This window comes from Aquarana catesbeiana, linkage group LG04 (assembly GCF_042186555.1).
Source record: "Aquarana catesbeiana isolate 2022-GZ linkage group LG04, ASM4218655v1, whole genome shotgun sequence".
In the NCBI taxonomy this organism is placed as follows: domain Eukaryota; kingdom Metazoa; phylum Chordata; class Amphibia; order Anura; family Ranidae; genus Aquarana; species Aquarana catesbeiana.
In genome coordinates, this window is record NC_133327.1 from 484,862,350 (window position 1) to 484,885,826 (window position 23,477).

The window sequence follows — 23,477 nt, forward strand, 5'->3', positions numbered from 1 at the left end:
GCAGGTTTTTTACTTTCAGGCCTGCCATGTAAAATATAGAGAAGTTTATTTTCAAGGAATTTAGTAATGTAAGGGTTTAGACTTTAGTATTTATTTTCAGCTGTGTCCTTATTTTCAGCAAGTTCTCTTCTGTATTTACAGTGTAGTCATCTAATAAATAAAAACCTGTTTCATAACTTACTGTATGTGAAGTGACTAATAGAAACTAAATTCTGTAACTTTCTTAATATAAAGTGCATGTGGTTGATATAACTGAACAAGCAATGGAAGTATTTGAATCTGAAATGGTAATTCTATTTTAAAAATTAGCAAGTAATGCTTTTTAGCATTTTTCTGTAATGGTGAATATTTACTTTTTTTTTTTTTTTTTTTTACATTTTTTTTGGAATTGTTTTGTATTATTGATAGAGAAAACAGCAACAGGCAATAGCAAAGCCTACAAAAATTTTTGCATTTCAAGCAACAAAAACCCCTTAATCAAAGGATTTTGTACTTACATTTGTCTTTATACCACCATGTTTGCATGCAATTATTGTATAATAAATAGGATAATGAGCACTTTGCGTGCAATGCTAGTCTGGTATAAAAGACTAAAAGTGATCAGAGCATACTTTTCACATGTCCAACAAAATTTGATTTAAGAAAACTGTCACCTCCTGTTAAGCAGGTTAAATTAATACAGAGCAAAGTTCCCCCCCCCCCCCCCTTTTTTTTTAAGAATTTTAATTACGAATAAGTAGCATAAAATGCATAAGCCTCTCAAAGTTTACTTGTGCTACTGTTTGGGAATTAGTCTTTAGTCCAGTTAGTTCAGGCTCCCCTCCAGACTCAGGATTAGCCGTCCAGTGCAATGCTGTCAACAAACATCTCAGTCATACCCATAATCCATCAACAATCTCCTTGGAAATATTAAGAACACATTTATAGTGGATATGGGAACTGCTCTAAATGAAACAGAACTGCTGTAAGCTGCCTATAGACTATGCACAAAAAAAGAAGAAAAAAAATTATAGTCCAAAGGCTGCAGCACCACGTGTAGCAAACATACAGCGATGACAAGCATGAATGATCAGCAGTATTCTCTGGCAACCGTTTCAAATGCCATAGTTAGTCCTTTTGCTGATCTCTACTGCCATCTAGTGTTAGATTTATAGTAAATGGTGATACACAGATATTGATCCAATACATAGTAACCTGTTTCACAAACAGCAGTTACAATTAAACAGTACAGAAAAAGAATTAAAGAAAACAACTAGTGTATGAAGTGTCTTTAATAGCAGGAAAAACGCACCTGTACATAAAAAAATAGTAACTTTCATGGTTTACCGAAGCCTCTACACATCCCATGTTTAATATTCCTTTAGGTTAACATCAACCCCACTATTATTTGCCCTCCCTGCCACTTCAGGTTTGGGAGGATTTCACTGTATTCTTTTTACTATCCTACTGCCAAACTTCGGTATATTTGTGTACCTAACGGGTTATGTTTATAGTTACTTTAATTATTTACTCTATGATTTGGGCACCACTTGTCTAACAAACTCAGATGATATTGTCTTTGATGTGATCTCTTTACTACGCTTCAGTGTTGATATGGTTGTTCCCAATCTAATTTCTACTCATGTGGATTGTACTCATCTCTTCATGACACACTGTTTTGAATGTGACATGTTCACTGTATCTTGTCCTTTTTTTTCTTACCAATAAAATATTTGAAAAGGAAAAAAAGAGTACCTAAAACTACCTATAAAAACAAATAGAGATCACAGCTTAAAGTGATTGCAAAGGCTGAAATGTTTTTCTAAAATAAAAAATATGTTTACTGTATACTTACCTGCTTTTACCTCCTCTTCTGGGGTCCCCCGCCAGTGTTCTCTGCTCCTCTTCTTCACTGTGTGTGCCCCCATACCATGCCACTTGCTATGGAGGCACAAGTGCAGGTGTGCTAACAAGCCAGGCTTTGTGAGTCCATAGACACACACAGTAAGGATTGGCCCTACCCCCGCTTCCTCCTCACAGGATTTGATTGACAACAGCAGTAGCCAATGGCTGGAGAGACCAGCGCTGATGCAAAAAACTTTTTGGCTTTAGAACCACATTAGTTTGATCCTTGACATGATAACCCACAGCTATCTCTGTACAAATCAGTAAGTGAAGTTAAAAAAAAGAAACAATTCAAAAGAACAGGTACCCATTTCATGACACACTGTTTTGAATGTGATATGTTCACTGTATCTTGTCCTTATTTTTTCTTACCAATAAAATATTTAAAAAGGAAAAATTAGTACCTAAAACTACCTATATAAACAAATAGAGATCACAATTTAAAGTGATTGTAAAGGCTGAAATGTTTTTCTAAAATAAAAAATATGTTTACTGTATACTTACCTGCTTTTACCTCCTCTTCTGGGGTCCCCCGCCAGTGTTCTCTGCTCCTCATCTTCACTGTGTGTCCCCATACCATGCCACTTGCTATGGGGGCACAAGTGCAGGTGTGCTAACAAGCCAGGCTTTGTGAGTCCATAGACACACACAGTAAGGATTGGCCCTACCCCGGCTTCCTCCTCACAGGATTTGAATGACAGCAGCAGTAGCCAATGGCTGGAGATACCAGCACTGATGCAAAAAACTTTTTGGCTTTAGAACCACTTTAATTTGATCCTTGACATGATAACCCACAGCTATCTCTGTACAAACCAGTAAGTGAAGTTAAAAAAAGAAACAATTTAAATGAGCAGGTACCCAATTTAAGAATGTATGGAAATAAATGGCTGCTATTACAGTTACATTAATTACCCAAAGCTCAAGTAAATACTGTGTAATCATGTTCTGGATTATGACCACTGAATAGACCCCTGCCAGAACAGGCTCTGAAGACAGTTGATGCAGTCTGGCAAGATGTTGCTTCTGTTTATGTTACAGGTAACGTGCAACTTGCAAAAAACATATTTTATAATTCAGAGTTTGTCCCCAGTTATGCAATCTAAAATGACAGTTCTCAGAATTCATGATGAGTCTACAGCTTGTTTTGATGTTCATGTCCTGTTAAATTTCTTTAAGGTGCAATTCCTTTTCAAATGTTCTCAACTTTGAAAATGCGTTTGTATGTGCCTTCTCCCTTTCTACATATCAATTTAGCATTTTTCATTTTGGACAAATCTAAAATATCCAGTTCCCAGTTACTAAGGTTAAATGAAGATAAGTGTGGCAGCTTCCACACCACACTACACAGGATTTGCACAACATGTGCAATTGGAATGAAGATATTCTCTGTGCTGAGATCAAAATGTCTCAGGTTCTTCAGGTTCTGTAGTGCTTCAATCAAGGAAATCCAGCCATCACTTCCAACATTATTGCATGAGAGGTCCAAGAATGAAATCTTCTTAAAATCTTCCTTCAAATGAGTTGCTATAAAGGGAGGATTTAGATATTAGCATTATCTTTAAAACCCATATCATATTTTTATTATTATTATTATTATTATTATTATTATTATTATTATTATGTGTGTGTGGTCAGAATCACATATTTACAGAATACTCATTAATTCCTTTAATCTTCCTTGGCGGGAACCCAAAGAAAAGCCTCATAACAGTTCTAATAATGTAAACCAACCTTCATATACATGTTATTTATGTTAAGTAAATGTAAGCTAGGTAAGACATAAGTTTAACACTTACAAGTACAATGCTGGGAAAAGTCTTAGGCACTCTAGATGATTCGTTATATTTTATATTCTCCTCATTAGTAACTCAACAAAACATAAGTTAGAGTTCCGATGAGAGCTTTTTGTCGGAAAATGCGACCGTGTGTATACTCCATCAGTCTTTTGCTGGCAGAATTCCAGCCAGAAAAAGATTGAGAGCATGTTGTCTATTTTTCGGTTGGGAAAAGTTCCTATCCAAAAATACGATCGTCTGTACAAATTCCGACGTGCAAAATTCCTACGCATACTCGGAAACAATTTGACACATGCTCGGAAGCATTGAACTTCATTTTCTAGGCTCCTCGTAGTGTTGTACGTCACTGCATTGTTGATGGACGAAAGTTCAGAGAACTTTTGTGTGACCGTGTGTATGCAAGGAAAGCTTGAGCTGAATTCCGTCGAAAAAACCATCCAAGTTTTTTCCGACAGAAATTCCGCTCGTGTGTACAGGGCATTAGTGAAGTAATATAATATGATATTTTAATGTGTATGTAAACTCAAAAACTATTTTCAGTATGTTTACAACTTTCTTAAGTAAATCATTTTTTGTAAATCTGTTGCAAAGTTTATCACCTGAAAAACCTGCCAGTTAAGCCCCGTACACACGATCGGAATTTCGGCCAGCAAAAGACCGATAAGAGCTTTTGGTTGGAAAATGCGACTGTGTGTATGCTCCATCGGACTTTTGCTGGCCGAATTTCCGCCAGCAAAAGTTTGAGAGCATGTTCTCAATTTTTCCGACGGAGATTCCTTTCATGTGTATGCAATTGCGACACGCAAAAAAACACACATGCTCATAATCAAGTACGAGACGGAGCCGCTCGGTCTGGTAAAACTACCGTCCATAATGGAGATGGCATATTTGTCACACAGAGAATTTTTAAATCTTTCAATGCAGTGCATTCTCTTCTTCTTTAGAATGCTAGAAGAATGAAGTTGTTTTGTTGCTCATATTCATGCAGAGTTCTCACAAACTTCTTTCTTTATTATTTCTCGTGATCTCCTGAATAATCTTTTTGATTTTTAATGCCAGATCTCCATAATAATGTTTAGAATCGCAGGGGCGTGGCCTGACACAGCATGGAGTAGGACGTGTGGACTCAGAGCTCCGTCCATTACTCCTGTTAAGCTATTAATCCTGGACTTATTATAATAAATAACTGGCTGGATTGCCTCCCTGAGACACCTGGAACTGCTGGGCCTGATTCCTGGAGAAATAGGACGCACGGCGGCCCGAACGGAGCGGCGATCTCCCGCCCGGCGGCAAAAACTAATCGAGACCGCGGCTTTGGCCTACAACCGGAGGCCGCGGCCATCTTGGTCCTCCTCAATTTCGGCCCTGCCTGAAACCAGCTCCCCAACACAGGTACCTGGCTATTAGACAACTCCCTAGAGGAGCCGGACTGTACTCATCCCCCTGTTCCTGGCCTGTTTACTCATCTGAGACCCAGGGAGACTGACGCTCACAACCGGCCTAGATTGCGGCCTGGGCCTACATGTGCTGACCGGCGGCCATTTTGGCACACCTGCCTCCTCTGATTGTGCTGTACACATGGACAGTGGCCCTGTTATCCCCCTCTAAAAGTGGTTTCTCCTGGGGACGTGGCCTGACAGTGGAATAGGACGCATTTCCGAGAAGATCCGTCCATTACTCCTGCTCTTACCTCATCCTGTGCCCGCAGATCCCTCTGGACAGGCTCAGTAGCTTCCCTCTTGTGACCGCTGAAGAGTCCAGTCACGATGTCTCCCACAAAGGCTCAGAAAGCAGCGACGGCGGCGAAACTAGCTCAGTACTGCCGGCAGGAGGGAGAGGAGATGGAGGAAAATGGCGCTGCGGAGAAGCCTGAGGAGGAACGTGTGACGGGAGACACAGAGCGGCTTCTCGAGGCAATCACATTCTGCAGAACCTCACTAACAGCCCAGATAGAGGAGGTAAAGGTAGATATATCTCTCATCCGGCAAGATTTACATAAACTCCGGGACCGGGTTAAAACTACAGAAAACCGAATCAGTAATGTGGAAGACGCCATCCCGCCCCTGCAAGAGGGGACAGAATGTATGCAGCGCCAAATTCAGCAACTGTTCACCAAGCAGGATGAAATGGAGAACAGACTGAGGAGATGCAACCTGCGATTAATCGGCCTCCCTGAAGGCGCTGAGGGTAAGGATCCCACCACATTTCTGGAGCAGCTGCTCATCACACACTATGGCAGAGAGGCCTTCTCCCCACTGCTAGCTGTGGAAAGGGCCCACCGAATGCCTGCCAGACCACCTCCGCAGGGAGCACCTTTATAGCCAAGCTCCTTAACTATAAGAATCTTGATGCGGCCGTGAGAATGGCGCGAGAAAAAGGCAACATTCAACTAGGGAACAGTAAAATCGCCATATTCCCCGACTTTTCGACAGAAGTACAGCGCCGCAGACAAGGGTTCACAGAGGCCAAACGTAGGCTGAGATTAAAGCAAAATAAATATGCTATGCTATTCCCAGCCCGACTCCGAGTAGAGCAAGATGGCAGAGTCCCCTTCTTTGAGGACCCTGAGGAGGTGATAGCCTGGTTGGAACGCCAAGGGGCACCGGAGAGAGCAGACTGATACCGCTGTAAGTACACTTTTTGCTACCACTTACCACAATCAATGCAGCATACAACCCCTGTAACTTATTGCAGACCTGATTAGAACTTAACAGATATGCGCTGGGCACTGAAGTGGACGTATACTGATCAGTCTGCTAGATTTAAACGCTCTTCACACTAGCCCATTTATTTGTTCAGTGAGCCGGATGGAAGTCCCGCCAAGGAACTGTGAGTTGTATCCTTACTACGAGAGTCAAGTTTAGACTAAACAGTCAACAAGCTGATTTTTCCCTTACCCACATTTTTTACTATAATTTGTTTTCCCCTGACATCTTATGTGGCTCATTATGTTTTTTGAGAGGACGGAGCCCCAGAGAGGACATAGTCCTGCCCCTTTATTGCAAAGTGCAGTGAGACTTTACCCCACTCAACACCAGAGAATATGATAGTGAGATTGGGCGCCACTGCAATGAATAATTATATACCGTTCTTCCAACACGGAGTGTATCCCGTCATTACTCTCTAGTGCGGTGGTCCCAATTACTCACATGTTTATGGCTTTACCATGCAAAGTTTTTTATTTTCTTGTTGGGGATTTTCAGTTGGTTTGGGGATGATGCCTGCAACAGTTGGGTAGGTTGTAAGGCGGGGTGGGGGGTGGTGGGGGGGATAGTTCAACCGTTGAACAGATTTGTATGTGTTGTAACCAGACTGTACACCAACCAAAGTTTGGCACTGTTGCTGCTGATATTAAACGCTATGCTATACCTAGTAAGGTGTACACTAAATATACAGTACAGACATATGAGAAGACTAACCAAAAAATTAGACGCGCACATGATAGCTGAAATACATAGCTGTATAGAAGGGAACACATGGGGACTTTAAAATTTCTTACCTGGAACGTGCGGGGCTTGCGTGAGAAGATAAAACGCTCGGCGGCCCTCACGTTCCTTAAAAAACAACACGCTGACATCTTAGTCTTAGTAGAGACCCACGTGGAGGGGAGATTGCAAATAGCTCTTCGCCGACCTTGGGTCGGATGGGCATTTCATTCGACCTACACATCACACGCACGTGGAGTATCAGTTTTGGTGGCCAAATCGGTACAATTTGAACTTATAGAGGTTTCCACGGACCCGCAGGGACTATACCTCTTTTTATCTGTTAAGTTATATGGGGAACCTTTTCTTATTTTGGCTTTCTATGTTCCCCCCCATTCTCCATACCCATAATCTTAGAGGGGTTTACATTCATGACCAAACACCGCACAGTCCAGGTGGTCTGGCTGGGGGATTTTAACACGGTAGATAGACTTCAACCCTCGAATCCACATCCAATAACCAACAGAGAAACCAAATTTGCCAAGCTAATTTCCCCCTTTCACCTTGTGGATTCTTGGAGATACAAAAACCCACACAAGCAATCATTCTCTTGCTTCTCTTCTTCCCACAACTCTATGTCTAGAATTGACATGATATTGTTATCACAAAGTCTCACACCTCGATTACTAGAGACAGTTTTTTCTCCCAGGTTGTTGTCTGACCATAGCCCATACTGGATTACACTAAGCGTGCCCACTGACAAACCAAAACGAAACTGGCGATTAAACCCATTCTGGCTCTCACTACTCCCTGAGGATGATGAACTTATGAATGAATGGAAGTTGTTCTTCAGGAACAATGACCGTTCAGCTTCCATGACAACAATCTGGGAGTCTTTTAAATCTCATGTTCGCATGATACTCTCAACCCGCATTAACAGAATTAAAATAGATTCTTCTAGGGAGCTTGATAGAGCGGTAACGGTACTATCCCAATCTGAACAAAATTATATGGATGATCCCTCTCCCGCAAATGCAGACTTACTTAAACTTCAGGCCAGAGTAGTAGCCCAACTCCAATATGGGAAGGAACGACACAAAATGTTCTTTGCTAAACAAAAGCTGTTTGAGCACGGGGAAAAGGCTGGCAAGCTCCTAGCATACCTAGTACACAATGAAGATAGACCCCCGGTGGTAATATCTTTACACGGTCTTGGCGGTCAATCCATTACTAATCCCCTCACAGTGACCTCTATCTTTAGGGGGTTTTTTATTGACCTTTACACCTCAAAAAGTCCTGTGGACAAGGGCCCAATGAACTCCTTTTTGGAGGAGACGGCACTTCCCCAGTTAACAGAAGACCAGGTTAACCACCTTGAGGCACCACTCACCGAGGAAGAAATAGAGATAGCTATTGCTGGATTTGCCAGGTCCAAATCCCTGGGCTTGGACGGCCTACCTATAGAATTCTACTCTCAATTCAGCAGTTTTTTGAACCTAAAACTGCTCACCTTATATAATAACTTATTCGAGTCATTTACACTTCCCGCTTCTATGAGAGAGGCAACAATAGTCCTCATACCCAAACCGGGAAAAGATCCAGGATACCCCAAATCCTACCGCACAATTTCCTTATTACAAGTAGATATCAAGATATTAGCCAAGGTACTCTCCCTCCGACTTAATCAAGTTATTCTTTCTCTGATCCATACAGATCAGGCGGGGTTCATGCCTGGTCGCAACACCTCGTTCAACCTACGGAAATTGTTTATAAATAGGCCACACATGAAAATGTAGGATCCCGGGTGATTGTGACGCTTGACACGGCCAAGGCGTTTGACTCTGTGGAGTGGGGATACTTATGGAAATGCTTGGGAAGATATGGCTTTGGCCCCAGATTCCTTAAGTGGATCAAACTACTTTATCAAAATCCCACAGCTAGAGTGGTGGCGAACGGATGGCCGTCTCAAGAGTTTGACCTCAGTCGAGGCACGAGACAGGGCTGCCCTCTTTCCCCACTTCTCTATGCCCTAGCTGCAGAGCCTCTGGTTACATATAGTTACATAGTAGGTGAGGTTGAAAAAAGACACAAGTCCAACAAGTCCAACCTATGTGTGTGATTATGTGTCAGTATTACATTACATATCCCTGTATATTGCGGTCATTCAGGTGATTATCTAATAGTTTCTTGAAGCTATCAATGCTCCCCGCTGAGACCACCGCCTGTGGAAGGGAATTCCACATCCTTACCGCTCTTACAGTAAAGAACCCTCTACGTAGTTTAAGGTAAACCTCTTTTCTTCTAATTGTAATGAGTGGCCACGAGTCTTATTAAACTCTCTTCTGCGAAAAAGTTTTATCCCTATTGTGGGGTCACCAGTACAGTATTTGTAAATTGAAATCATATCCCCTCTCAAGCGTCTCTTCTCCAGAGAGAATAAGTTCAGTGCTTGCAACCTTTCCTCATAACTAAGATCCTCCAGACCCTTTATTAGCTTTGTTGCCCTTCTTTGTACTCGCTCCATTTCCAGTACGTCCCTCCTGAGGACTGGTGCCCAGAACTGGACAGCATACTCCAGGTGCGGCCGGACCAGAGTCTTGTAGAGCGGGAGAATTATCGTTTTATCTCTGCAGTTGATCCCCCTTTTAATGCATGCCAATATTCTGTTTGCTTTATTAGCAGCAGCTTGGCATTGCATGCCATTGCTGAGCCTATCATCCACTAGGACCCCCAGGTCCTTTTCCATCCTAGATTCCTCCAGAGGTTCTCCCCCCAGTGTATAGATTGCATTCATATTTTTGCCACCCAAATGCATTATTTTACATTTTTCTACATTGAACCTCATTTGCCATGTAGTCGCCCACCCCATTAATTTGTTCAGGTCTTTTTGCAAGATTTCCACATCCTGCAGAGAAGTTATTGCCCTGCTTAGCTTAGTATCGTCTGCAAATACAGAGATTGAACTCTTTATCCCATCCTCCAGGTCGTTTATGAACAAATTAAATAGGATTGGTCCCAGCACAGAACCCTGGGGAACCCCACTACCCACCCCTGACCATTCTGAGTACTCCCCATTTATCACCACCCTCTGAACACGCCCTTGTAGCCAGTTTTCAATCCATGTACTCACCCTATGGTCCATGCCAACGCACCTTATTTTGTACAGTAAACGTTTATGGGGAACTGTGTCAAATGCAAAATGGTTGTGTCTATCCGTGCAAACCCCGAGATCGTGGGTCTACAAATGGGAACCTTAATCGAAAAAATTAGCTTATACGCGGACAATATCCTATTATATCTCGCTGACTCAGGCCCTTCCCTTCAAAAAGTATTACAGTTGATTGAACACTTTGGAACGTTTTCCGGTTTAAAGATGAATTGGGAAAAGTCCCAGATACTATCTATAGACAGTTTCCCACCACCTGAATCATGGACAGAGACCCCACTAAAAAGAGCAGATACAATCAAATACCTAGGAATTCATATATCCAGAGATCCGGCTGATTATATTCCCCTCAACATTGAACCCCTCTTTTCACTAGTCAAAACCAAAATATGTACTTGGGCCCGTCTACCACTAGGAGTATGGGGTCGCATAAATCTGATAAAAATGGTCCTTCTCCCAAAAATCCTTTACATATTGTGGCATACCCCAATCTATCTCCCATTAAAACACTTTAAGTCTCTTGAAGCTTTACTCAAACCCTTTGTGTGGGGGACTAGCAGACATAAAATCGCATGGTCAGCGCTTAAAAACCCGACAGACATGGGGGGTATGGCCCTACCGGATCTGAACTTTTATTACATTGCATTACAATTATCACAACTATTCCACATAGACAAGACAGATAACGTACGCTTCCTGACCCTTCTTTGCTCCAAAAGAGTGCAACTTACAGGTGATTCCCTCTACGCAATATCGGCGGGATCCAGGAATACTGAAATGGGGGGAGACAAGAAGTCCTTGCTATACCATTACAGACGTATTTGGGACCATGCCTCCACTAAATTAGGAATACCAAGACTGCACGACCATACACCGATATGGCACAATAGAGATATGTCAGAATTTATAAACATACCGGACTCGGAGTTGTGGGAGTCTAGGGGAATTTACTATATACACCATCTGCTATTCAATGGAACCCTCAAAACTTACAACATACTCAAAGAGGAATTTTCTCTTCCAAATTTCATGTTCTTCAGATACCTGCAAGTAAGACATGCGACCCAAACACAATTCTTACAGGCAGAGGCTTCGCCCACTCTTCATCCCGTTATGGCTATTGTTAAAAGTACAGACCCACGGGGACTAATATCCACATTTTATAATATGCTTCTAACTCCCACTTAGTCAAAAATAGCGTTTGATTTGAAGCCTCGCTGGGAGAGAGAGGTGGGCCTGATGGAAAATGAGGAATGGGAGGAAGCCCTCGAGACATGCAAAGCAGTATCACCAAAACTCTCGGACAGACTCTCTCAGATTTACATAACACATAGAACATACCTTACCCCAATTCGAGTATCCAGATAAAAGCGTAATCAGTCTACTCTATGCCCGTTGTGTGGCCAAGAAACAGGCACGTTCTTTCATTTAATATGGACATGCTCCAAGATTCAACAACTTTGGAAACAGGTCATAACATTTCTACACGACACCATGGGCTCCCCAATAGCGTTAGAACCAAAACAATGTCTTCTAGGGGTATTTCCAGACACAGTTGACAAATTTACCAAGGTATTCCTACATGAAACTCTATTCTCCGTCAGAAAAATTATTGCAAGAAAGTGGATGAGACCATCCCCCCAGTGTTGCGGAGTGGAAAACAGAAGTTAACGCAACTTTGCCATACAAAAAACATATTTACATTAATAGAAGTTGTCCGGCAAAATACAACAAAATATGGGATCGATGGTTGCAAGAACCTGAAACTTGTACTTAATTATAAACTTGCTCAGTAATACAACACTTGGATATCTGTAATTAAAACCCTATTCCAGATACATACAGAGAAAGTATAAATCAAAAGACACCATGGTTCATGTTGTTCTCCCAAAATGGTCATGTCTGTGCTGTACACAATACATCCCCTATAGACTTAAAGGTATGTAACACATATGAGAACGTCACATTATGCATATATATACCACGTGTACTAAAATAAAATATAATTAAATCAAATATGTTCAACGGGGGTGGGGGGGGGAGGGAGATAATATTACACATTATAATGATAGTATTTCATAGTTGTATACATTTATTTCAACATTAGCATATATTACTCCTAATATTGACTATATTAACAATGTATACTTTCCTTGTTTAATACGCATCTTCTGTATATATATATTAGTATTACTATGTATTTATATGCACCATCTTTGCTTAATAAAACTTTGTTTGATGAAAAAAAATAATGTTTAGAATCAAATTTTTTTTTATTGTTTGTTATTTTTTTAACCAAGATCGCCTTTTTTTTTTTTTTTTTCAGTTATTTTATAGTGATCTCCATTTTTTTATTTTTTTGTATGTCACCTTTCCATAACACCATTATTATCTTGTATTTGTAAATCTCAAGGAGGCTGGTTGGTGTCCCTTGTTAGTTTGACATTGTATTTTAGAAATGTACCTACTCACAATCAAACTGTTCTTTTTTAAGAAAAACACATAGCCAAGTATTTCTGAAAACAAAATATCCATTTATTCTAGGTCACAACAAAATAAAGAGGAAGGCAAAGCTGGATTATCTGATGAAATTACCCAAGGGCAGACATCAATAATTTTACAGTCCAAATTGGTGGCCTGAGGTGTCCTTATAATAGTGAGCACAATCCGGTCCAGGACTACAAGAGATCAGGAACAGCAGCAGATGACATATCTGTCCCCAGGCTGTGGTCATACCACAGCCTGCATCTTTTGTCAGACCAGACTGAACCCAGGCCATCACTCTCTGGTCTTCCTTAGACGCTTCCTTCCAAGCTGTGGCTCTGGTGTTGGAGGTTTGGCAGGACCTGGAGGAGGAGGACCATAGTTTAACTCACAAATGTGGGTTGGTCTTGTGAATTGGCCCCTCAACCCCTTATTTAGGGCTTTCAAGATAATTTCCTCATATAAGAGGCATTGGCCCTCCTCCATTTCCAGCATTTTGCATGCTGTAATGTATGCAAAGTCTTCTTGAACACTGTGGGAGGGGGGGTTCTGAGGGCCGCAGTAGCCTTCATAAATAGGCTAATTGCTGCCTCCTTCACGTTACTCCTCTTCCTGACACTTTTTGGTTGAAGGCGGAGGGGAGGGCCCTGCAATTCTGGCAGGCTACTGGGCCCGGCCACCTCCTGGCTGCCACTTTCCATGGCCTGGCTGAGGCTTTCCTGTGTATGAAAAAGGGACATCGTTTTAGTTTTTGGTTCATCAATCACACACAATTTTCAGTTCATGACTGTTGCAAATTAAATGTTAATAAATAGAAAAGACTATCATTCTGACCCCAGCATTTTTCATTCTTGTCCCAATCATCTGTGACCACTACTGTCTATTGATATGTAAAACACTTTGTGAAATCAGAAATTAGTGATCAAAACTAACATGTATTTAACATCATTAATTTGACAACCGCATGTTGCTGCCTGGAAGGCCCAGGCTGGGCGTCTGAAGCCTCAGCTGAGGTGGAAGGAAGCGTTGAAGGAAGACTGGAGAGTGCTGGCCTGGGTTCATTCTGGCCTGCCAGAAAATGCAGTCTGTCATAGTACCACAGCCTGGGTACATAAATGTCATCTTCTGCAGCTCCTGATCTCAGGGAATCCTGGACCTTCTTGAGCTCCCTAATATAAGTGCTCCTCATGCCACCAATTAGGGCCTTCAAATAGGGGATGTCTGCCGTGGGGATCACCGACTTCACAAATTCCACCAATTGATCCAGCGCTGCCTTCCTCTTTGTTTTATTATTAAAAAATGGGTGGTTCAGCTGCCACAGACAAGGCAGCTCCCTGAACAGATCAATGATTCTTCCTAGAAATTCCCTATCATTGAAGGGATCCATTTTCTCTGCAAGACACAACACAAGAGAAACCTTGATGTCAGGCTAAACTCTCCTAATCTTGACCCAATATAGGCCTCAATCTATAAGCAGTATAGGCCACTAAGGCACCAACTTCAAATTGTACCTTCGTTATAACGATCGTTGCTTCCGCTACACCTTCCTCCGCTCACAGTTCGTACGTACAACACACGTGTTCCGCTTTATATACACTACACATGCGTGAAACTCTTTCTAGAATATTCCCCGCCCCTTCTCTTTCTTCGCAGTAGGAGACGACATGGCGGAGACACAGCAGGTGCTTAATAGCAGTAACGAGGAGGAAAGCCCGGAGCCAGAAGCGTCCCGATCCAGGAGGAGGAGATTGAAGGCCCCAAATATGTCCTTTAAAGAGATGGTGGAGATGGTCGACATATTGGAAAGGGCCAACTATGATGGGAAGTATGGACCGTGCCTAAACCAAAATGTGAGAAAGGCCAAGATCATGACTAAAGTTGTGAAGAGTCTGCGCCGGAAATTTGGGGTACAACGATCCAAGGAGCAACTGAGGAAACACTGGTTAGACCTGAAACTGAGGGAGCAGGATCAGTATAGAAGGATCAAGAGAGTTCTTCTAAAAATTAAGTAGTTGTCGTGTGTTCCTATTATTATTACTTGCATGCTGCGCCATGTGCTTTTCTTTACTGTTGTACAGTTTAAAATAGCTACTTTCATGTTGGTGGGTGGCACAGTAATTGGTCATAGTAAACATTGTTCGTTTGCCAACTAAATACAATGTTTTTGCCGGATACAGGGTTAACTACATTTTGATCATGATAATTTGTATAAAAATAAGTTTTGTACATTGCTGTCTAGATGTGTTTGTAACTAGAATGAATTGAAAACTTGATTCCGTGTAATGTAAGGAGAGGACACTCAGCAGCTGTTTACACATCTGGACTCAGGAGCACTAGTGTGGGACACAAGAACAAACTTTTTAGGGGGTCCCACACAGGTGCTCCAGTGGATACTTGAGGTGTCTATATGTGTGAAAGTTGGCCAAAAAAGATAAGTATTCCAGCTTAGTTAAGGGAATTAATCATATCTTCAACTTGGAACTCTGCCCAAACAGACAATTGTACCCCACTTCCCAGCAATGTTTCATATTACTATTTCTGGCCTCAAATATTTGTGTGCTAAGTATACCTTTTTGTTTCATTCTCATAGGGACTCGAGACATCAGAGGACACCAGGGACCCCCCCCCCATCCTGAAGAAGGGGACCAAAGGTATACCTTTTTGTTTCATTCTCATAGGGACTCGAGACATCAGAGGACACCAGGGACCCCCCCCAATCCTGAAGAAGGGGACCAAAGGTCAAAACCTGAGGATGTGGAGGAAGGAGAGATGGTGGAGATTGTCACCACAACAGGTGAGTGTTTGACACCACAGATTCAGGTAATAGATGTATGCCTGCATATTTATAATGCATGGTGTGTATTTTATTTTTTAGGTGATGTACAGTTTATGGAAGAACAATCTCATAATTTCACCGGTAGCAGTGCCCAAAGGCTAATCCAAGAGATAATGTGTTGTATTTGGGATTTAGACTGTATAAAGCAAAAAACAATTGAGATTGAACAAAAACCGAAGAACATGATTGATGTGCTAGGAAGAGTCTAAATACCCAAAAAATGCCACCATTTGCTTGTTTTTTTAAGCACAAATTTTTGTCAAATTTTAAAAGCCATCAGGGGATATCAATGTACGCGTTTTGTGGCTGCAACCCCTTCCTTGAAACTCAAGTAGGTGAGAGGAAGGGGTTGCACCCCAAAAACACGTCCATTGATCCCCCATGATGGGAGATAGCACATGCTGACATTAGGTATGGGATCAGGAGGAAAATCCCCAGTTTGACTCCCAATTTGTGTGCATCTTCCAAATTTGGCTTTTACAGGGGTGACATCACCCCATCTGATGAAGGCAATATCAACACATTTTGGACACTATAATGTCTAATATAGATGAGCTTCGAGTTCGAGTCGAACTCATGTTCGACTCGAACATTGGCTGTTCGCAAGTTCGCGGAACAGCGAACAATTTGGGGTGTTCGCGGCAAATTTGAATGCCGCAGAACACCCTTTAAAAGTCTATGGGAGAAATCAAAAGTGCTAATTTTAAAGGCTTATATGCAAGTTATTGTCATAAAAAGTGTTTGGGGACCCGGGTCCTGCCCCAGGGGACATGGATCAATGCAAAAAAAGTTTTAAAAACGGCCGTTTTTTCAGGAGCAGTGATTGTAATAATGCTTAACCGGTTCAATACAGGGCAATTTCACCCCCTTCCTTCCCAGGCCAATTTTTAGTTTTCAGCGCTGTCGCACTTTAAACGTCAATTGCGCGGTCGTGCGACGTTGTACCCAAAAAAAATTGACATCCTTTTTTCACCACAAATAGAGCTTTTTTTTGGTGGTATTTGATCGCCTCTGCGGTTTTTATTTTTTGCGCTATAAACAAAGGAAGAGCGACAATTTTGAAAAAAACACAATATTTTTTACTTTTTGCTATAATAAATATCCCAATTTTTTTTTTAAAAAACACATTTTTTCCTCAGTTTTGGCCGATACGTATTCTTCTACATATTTTTGGTAAAAAAAATCGCAATAAGCGTATATTGATTGGTTTGCGCAAAAGTTATAGCGTCTACAAAATATGGGATAGATTTATGGCATTTAAAAAAAAAATTTTTTTTAATTTTTTTAGCGGTGATCGCGATTTTTTTTGGTGACTGCGACATTATGGCGGACACATCGGACACTTTTGACACATTTTTGGGACCATTCACATTTATACAGTGATCAATGCTATAAAATTGCATTGATTACTGTGTAAATGTGACAGGCAGTGAAGGGGTTAACCACTAGGGGGCGGGGAGGGGTTAATATGTTTCCTAGGGAGTGATTACTAACTGAAGGGGGAGGGGACGCTCAAGGGGAGGAGACCGATCAGTGTTCCTCCGTTCTGGGAACACAGATCGCTCTCCTCAGAGCTGACAGGCTGTGGATCTGTGTGTTTACACACACAGATCCACATGCCGGCCCGGTTAACGGGCAATCGCGGGTGCCCGGCGGACATCGCGGCCGCCGGGCACACGCACCGGGTCCCGAGGAACGCGGCGGGCGCGCGCGCGCGCTCCCGGCGGCGCGCACGCGCCCCCTAGATGCCCGGGAATCCCAGGACGTCATATGACGTCCACCCAGGATGGGAGATCCCATCTGTGGACGTCATATGACTATGGGCGGGTAGGGAAGTGGTTAAAGTCAAAAAATAAAAGTGTAATATCCCTTTAAATTTCGTAGCTGGGGGGTGTCTATAGTATGCCTGTAAAGGGGCGCATGTTTCCCGTGTTTAGAACTGTCTGACAGCAAAATGACATTTCGAAGGAAAAATTCCATTTAACCACTTGAGCCCCGGACCATTATGCTGCCTAAGGACCAGAGGTCTTTTTCCAATTTGGCACTGCATCGCTTTAACTGCTAATTGCGCGGTCATGCAATGCTGTACCCAAACGAAATTTGCGTCCTTTTCTTCCCACAAATAGAGCTTTCTTTTGATGGTATTTGATCACCTCTGCGGTTTTTATTTTTTGCGCTATAAAAGGAAAAATTTTGAAAAAAAATAATATTTTCTACTTTTTGTTATAAAAAAAATCCAATAAACTCAATTTTAGTCATACATTTAGGCCAAAATGTATTCGGCCACATGTCTTTGGTAAAAAAAATGTCAATAAGCGTATATTTATTGGTTTGCGCAAAAGTTATAGCGTCTACAAACTAGGGTACATTTTCTGGAATTTACACAGCTTTTAGTTTATGACTGCCTTTGTCATTTCTTGAGGTGCTAAAATGGCAGGGCAGTACAAAACCCCCCCAAATGACCCCATTTTGGAAAGTAGACACCCCAAGGAAATTGCTGAGAGGCATTGAATATTTATTTTTTTTGTCCCAAGTGATTGAATAATGACAAAAAAAAAAAAAAAATATTTACAAAAAGTTGTCACTAAATGATATATTGCTCACACAGGCCATGGGCCTATATGAAATTGCACCCCAAAATACATTCAGCTGCTTCTCCTGAGTACGGGGATACCACATGTGTGGGACTTTTTGGGAGCCTAGCCGCGTACGGGACCCCGAAAACCAATCACCGCCTTCAGGATTTCTAAGGGTGTAAATTTTTGATTTCACTCTTCACTGCCTATCACAGTTTCGGAGGCCATGGAATGCCCAGGTGGCACAAACCCCCCCCCCAAATGACCCCATTTTGGAAAGTAGACACCCCAAGCTATTTGCTGAGAGGCATATTGAGTCCATGGAATATTTTATATTTTGACACAAGTTGCGGGAAAGTGACACATTTTTTTTTTTTTTTTTTGCACAAAGTTGTCACTAAATGATATATTGCTCACACAGGCCATGGGCATATGTGGAATTGCACCCCAAAATACATTTAGCTGCTTCTCCTGAGTATATTGATACCACATGTGTGGGACTTTTTGGGAGCCTAGCCGCGTACGGGGCCCCGAAAACCAATCACCGCCTTCAGCGTTTTTAAGGGCGTGAATTTTTGATTTTACTCTTCACTGCCTATCACCGTTTCGGAGGCCATGGAATGCCCAGGTGGCACAAAACCACCCCCAAATGACCCCATTTTGGAAAGTAGACACCCCAAGCTATTTGCTGAGAGGCATGGTGAGTATTTTGCAGCTCTCATTTGTTTTTGAAAATGAAGAAAGACAAGAAAAAACATTTTTTTTTTCTTTTTTCAATTTTCAAAACTTTGTGACAAAAAGTGAGGTCTGCAAAATACTCACTATATCTCTCAGCAAATAGCTTGGGGTGTCTACTTTCCAAAATGGGGTCATTTGGGGGGGTTTTGTGCCACCTGGGCATTCCATGGCCTCCGAAACTGTGATAGGCAGTGAAGAGTGAAATCAAAAATTCACGCCCTTAGAAAGCCTGAAGACGGTGCTTGGTTTTCGGGGTCCCGTGCGCGGCTAGGCTCCCAAAAAGTCTCACACATGTGGTATCCCCGTACTCAGGAGAAGCAGCAGAATGTATTTTGGGGTGTAATTTCACATATTCCCATGGCATGTTTGAGCAATATATCATTTAGTGACAACTTTGTGCAAAAAAAAAAAAAAATTTGTCTATTTCTCGCAACTTGTGTCGCAATATAAAATATTCCATGGACTCGACATGCCTCTCAGCAAATAGCTTGGGGTGTCTACTTTCCAAAATGGGGTCATTTGGGGGGGGTTTGAACTGTCCTGGCATTTTATGCACAACATTTAGAAGCTTATGTTACACATCACCCACTCTTCTAACCACTTGAAGACAAAGCCCTTTCTGACACTTTTTGATTACATGAAAAAGTTATTTTTTTTTGCAAGAAAATTACTTTGAACCCCCAAACATTATATATTTTTTTAAAGCAAATGCCCTACAGATTAAAATGGTGGGTGTTTCATTTTTTTTTTTTCACACAGTATTTGCGCAGCGATTTTTCAAACGCATTTTTTGGGGAAAAAACACACTTTTTTAAATTTTAATGCACTAAAACACACTATATTGCCCAAATGTTTGATGAAATAAAAAAGATGATCTTAGGCCGAGTACATGGATACCAAACATGACATGCTTTACAATTGCGCACAAACGTGCAGTGGCAACAAAATAAATACATTTTTAAAAGCCTTTAAAAGCCTTTACAGGTTACCACTTTAGATTTACAGAGGAGGTCTACTGCTAAAATTACTGCCCTCAATCTGACCTTCGCGGTGATACCTCACATGCATGGTGCAATTGCTGTTTACGTTTGATGACAGACCGCCGCTTGCGTTCGCCTTAGTGCAAGAGCAGGGGGCGACAGGGGTGCTTTTTTTTTTTTTTTTTTTTTTTTCTTTATTATTTTTTTGCTTTTTTATCTTATTTTTAAACTGTTCCTTTCATTTTTTTTTTTTTAAATCATTTTTATTGTTATCTCGGGGAATGTAAATATCCCCTATAATAGCAATAGGTAGTGACAGGTACTCTTTTTTGAAAAAATTGGGGTCTATTAGACTCTAGATCTCTCCTCTGCCCTCAAAGCATCTGACCACACCAAGATCGGTGTGATAAAATGCTTCCCCAATTTCCCAATGGCGCTATTTACATCCGGCGAAATCTAAGTCATAAAATGCTCGTAGCTTCCGGTTTCTTAGGCCATAGAGATGTTTGGAGCCACTCTGGTCTCTGATCAGCTCTATGGTCAGCTGGCTGAATCACCGGCTGCATTCTCAGGTTCCCTGTTGAGACAGGAGAGCCAGAGAAAAACACGGAAGACGGTGGGGGGGGGCATTCCCTCCCATGGCTTGTAAAGGCAGTCTAGAGGCTAATTAGCCGCTAGGATTGCTTTTACATGAAAGCCGACCGCTGGCTGAAAAGAATGATACCAAGATGATACCTAAACCTGCAGGCATCATTCTGGTATAACCACTCAAAGTCGTGAATGGCGTACCTGAAGACAAAAAAATGGTTAACAATAAAGCACAGTAAACGGTAAAGTATAAAAAATTGCAGACCTGAAAAACAAACATGATAAAACATAATAACAATAAAACATTGCAGAATAGAATACAGTAAAAAAGAGCAGAACAATAGAGAGAGAATAGAGAGAGAGAGAGAACAATAAAACGACAACTATTTTTTTTTATTTTATATTTTTGTATGTGTTTTTTTTTTTTGTTTACACTTTTTTTTGGAACTAACTTTTATAACTGTAAACGGTTCCAGGTTCGGGTCTCTCAAAATGCGATGGCATCTTGGGAGACCCTGTGAAAGTGTGTCCTAGTCTGTGGAATGCTGTACCCTACACTAATACTCAACTAGTGAATGGTAGCGTTCAAAACATTCACCAATGCAAAGACCAGGATTGTCAGGACAGGAGGGACAATAATAGCGGGTGTCACGCCTATATCCGCGCTTGCTGCAGACACGACATCTTTTTTGGGGGGGTTCGTTGGGTAGGGGTACTCGGTAGGACAAAGAAAATGCCTCTCATGCAGCTGACTGCATTTGGTTGGGGATGTGAATGGGGGAAGTACGGGCGCTGCAGAAGCGGTGGGTTCCCAATTAGGATTGGCGAATGCAGCAGGAAGGGCACTATGGGCACGACGGGCCTGTGTTTGTCTTTTTGGTGGCAGCGGGACACTACTTGTGCTTGCCACCTCACCAGCTTGAACTGCACTTATGGGACTCGCCACGTCACCAAGTGTTACTGCAGTGCTGGTTTGACTACGACCGGGGTGTACTGGTGCTTGCCAGTTCAATAAAAAGCTTCCAAAAAAACTGTTAGCGATCGCAGGGATCAGGCCTGACTTTGCGAACGCTGCAGTTATGCGTTTAGTGCCTTGTAAGTGACAGTGATCGATCGATACTGCACTTGGGCTGGGCCGGGCGGAGGGGCAAAACGCAGGTGCTAGCAGGTATCTGGGCTGATCCCGCTAACACTGCGTTTTTGGGAACCCTAAACTGCTGGGGACGCTAGTATAGATCTGATCGGATCAGATATTGATCCGTTCAGAAACTATACCACTAAGGGAGGCGTATGCCGCGTGCGTGGGTGTTAGCGGTACTGGCGCTAATCTGACACTGCCTGGGGTGACGCATATCACCGCCAGGCGATCGGGGGGCTAAACCTTTATTCGGTAATAAACGGCGGGTTCCCTGACACTATAAAAAATAAACGAACTAACCAGCGTCACCCGTAACGGTTATACGGTGATCAGTGGTGAAAGGGTTAACTAGGGGGCAATCAAGGGGTTAAAACATTTATTAGGTAGTATATGGGGGTCCCTGTCGCTATAAAACGCTGACGGCGAACCTAAATATTTACCTCACTAACTAGCGTCACCAGTGACACTAATACAGCGATCAGAAAAATGATCGCTTAGTGACACTGGCGACAGGGGGTGATCAAGGGGTTAAAACTTTATTAGGGGGGGTTAGGGGGGTATCCTAGACCTACAGGGGGCTAATACTAACTGTCCCAACACTGTAACTGTCACAAACTGACACCAATGCTGTAATCAGAAAAAAAAAAAAAAAAAAATGCTGGTGTCAGTTTGTGACAGGGAGGGGGGGGTGATTGGGGGGGGATCGGGGGGCGATCGGGGGGGGGGGTCGCGGTGTTTTGTGTGCCTGGCATGTTCTACTGTGTGTGTAGTGTTGTGCACTCACAGTGAAGTCTTCTCTCCTCGGCGCTGCAACGGAAAATACCGAGCCGAGGAGAGATGACATCATTTCCTTTGCTGCTGTTTAGCATACAGCAGCAAAGGAAGTGATCTGATTGGCCGGCGGCGATCACGAGGGGGGGGCCACGAACGGATGGCCTCCCCCTCACCTCCGATCGCCGGGGGACATAACAGGACCGCCTCGGGCACCGGGGGGGGGTCCGATCGGACCCCCCACCCGCGGGAGGCAAATCACGTATATGTACGTGATTTTGCCTGCCCGTGCCGCCTTGCCGACGTACATCGGCGTGAGGCAGTCCTTAAGTGGTTAAAACTACCCGCAGCTATTGCATTGCCGACAATACACATAGAAGTTCATTGATAAAAACGGCATGGGAATTCAACACAGGGAAACCCCGAACCAAAATTAAAAAAAAAAAATGATGTGGGAGTCCCCCTAAATTCCATACCAGGCCCTTCAGGTCTGGTATGGATATTAAGGGGAACCCCAGCCAAAATTTAAAAAAAAATGGCGTGGGGTCCCCCCAAAAATCCATACCAGACCCTTATCCGAGCACCCAACCTGGCAGGCCGCAGGAAAAGAGGGGGGGACGAGAGTGCGCCCCCCCCTCCTGAACCGTACCAGGCCACATGCTCTCAACATTGGGAGGGTGCTTTGGGGTAGCCCCCCAAAACACCTTGTCCCCATGTTGATGAGGACAAGGGCCTCATCCCCACAACCCTGGCCGGTGGTTGTGGGGGTCTGCGGGGGGGGCTTATCGGAATCTGGAAGCCCCCTTTAACAAGGGAACCCCCAGATCCCGGCCCCCCTGTGTGAAATGGTAAGGGGGTACTTACCCCTAACATTTCACTAAAAAACTGTCAAAAATGTTAAAAATGACAAGAGACAGTTTTTGACAATTCCTTTATTTAAATGCTTCTTCTTTCTTCTATCTTCCTTCATCTTCTTCTGGTTCTTCTGGCTCTTCTGGTTCTTCCTCCGGCGTTCTCGTCCAGCATCTCCTCCGCGGCGTCTTCTATCTTCTTCTCCTCGGGCCGCTCCGCACCCATGGGATGGGGGGAGGCTCC

At 42.7% G+C, this 23,477-nt stretch overlaps 1 protein-coding gene across 2 annotated transcripts in view; it reads right to left on the reverse strand.

The window, feature by feature from the left end:
- Positions 1-1,253: 1,253 nt before the first annotated feature.
- Positions 1,254-23,477, reverse strand: part of NLRC4 (NLR family CARD domain containing 4) — a 630,421-nt gene continuing 608,197 nt past the window's right edge. For both annotated transcript variants that reach the window (XM_073627642.1, XM_073627641.1), the window contains one exon: positions 1,254-3,408. In XM_073627642.1, coding sequence (XP_073483743.1) covers positions 3,074-3,408 — 335 coding nt within the window. In that variant the 3' untranslated portion in view covers positions 1,254-3,073. The remainder of the gene's footprint in view (positions 3,409-23,477) is intronic.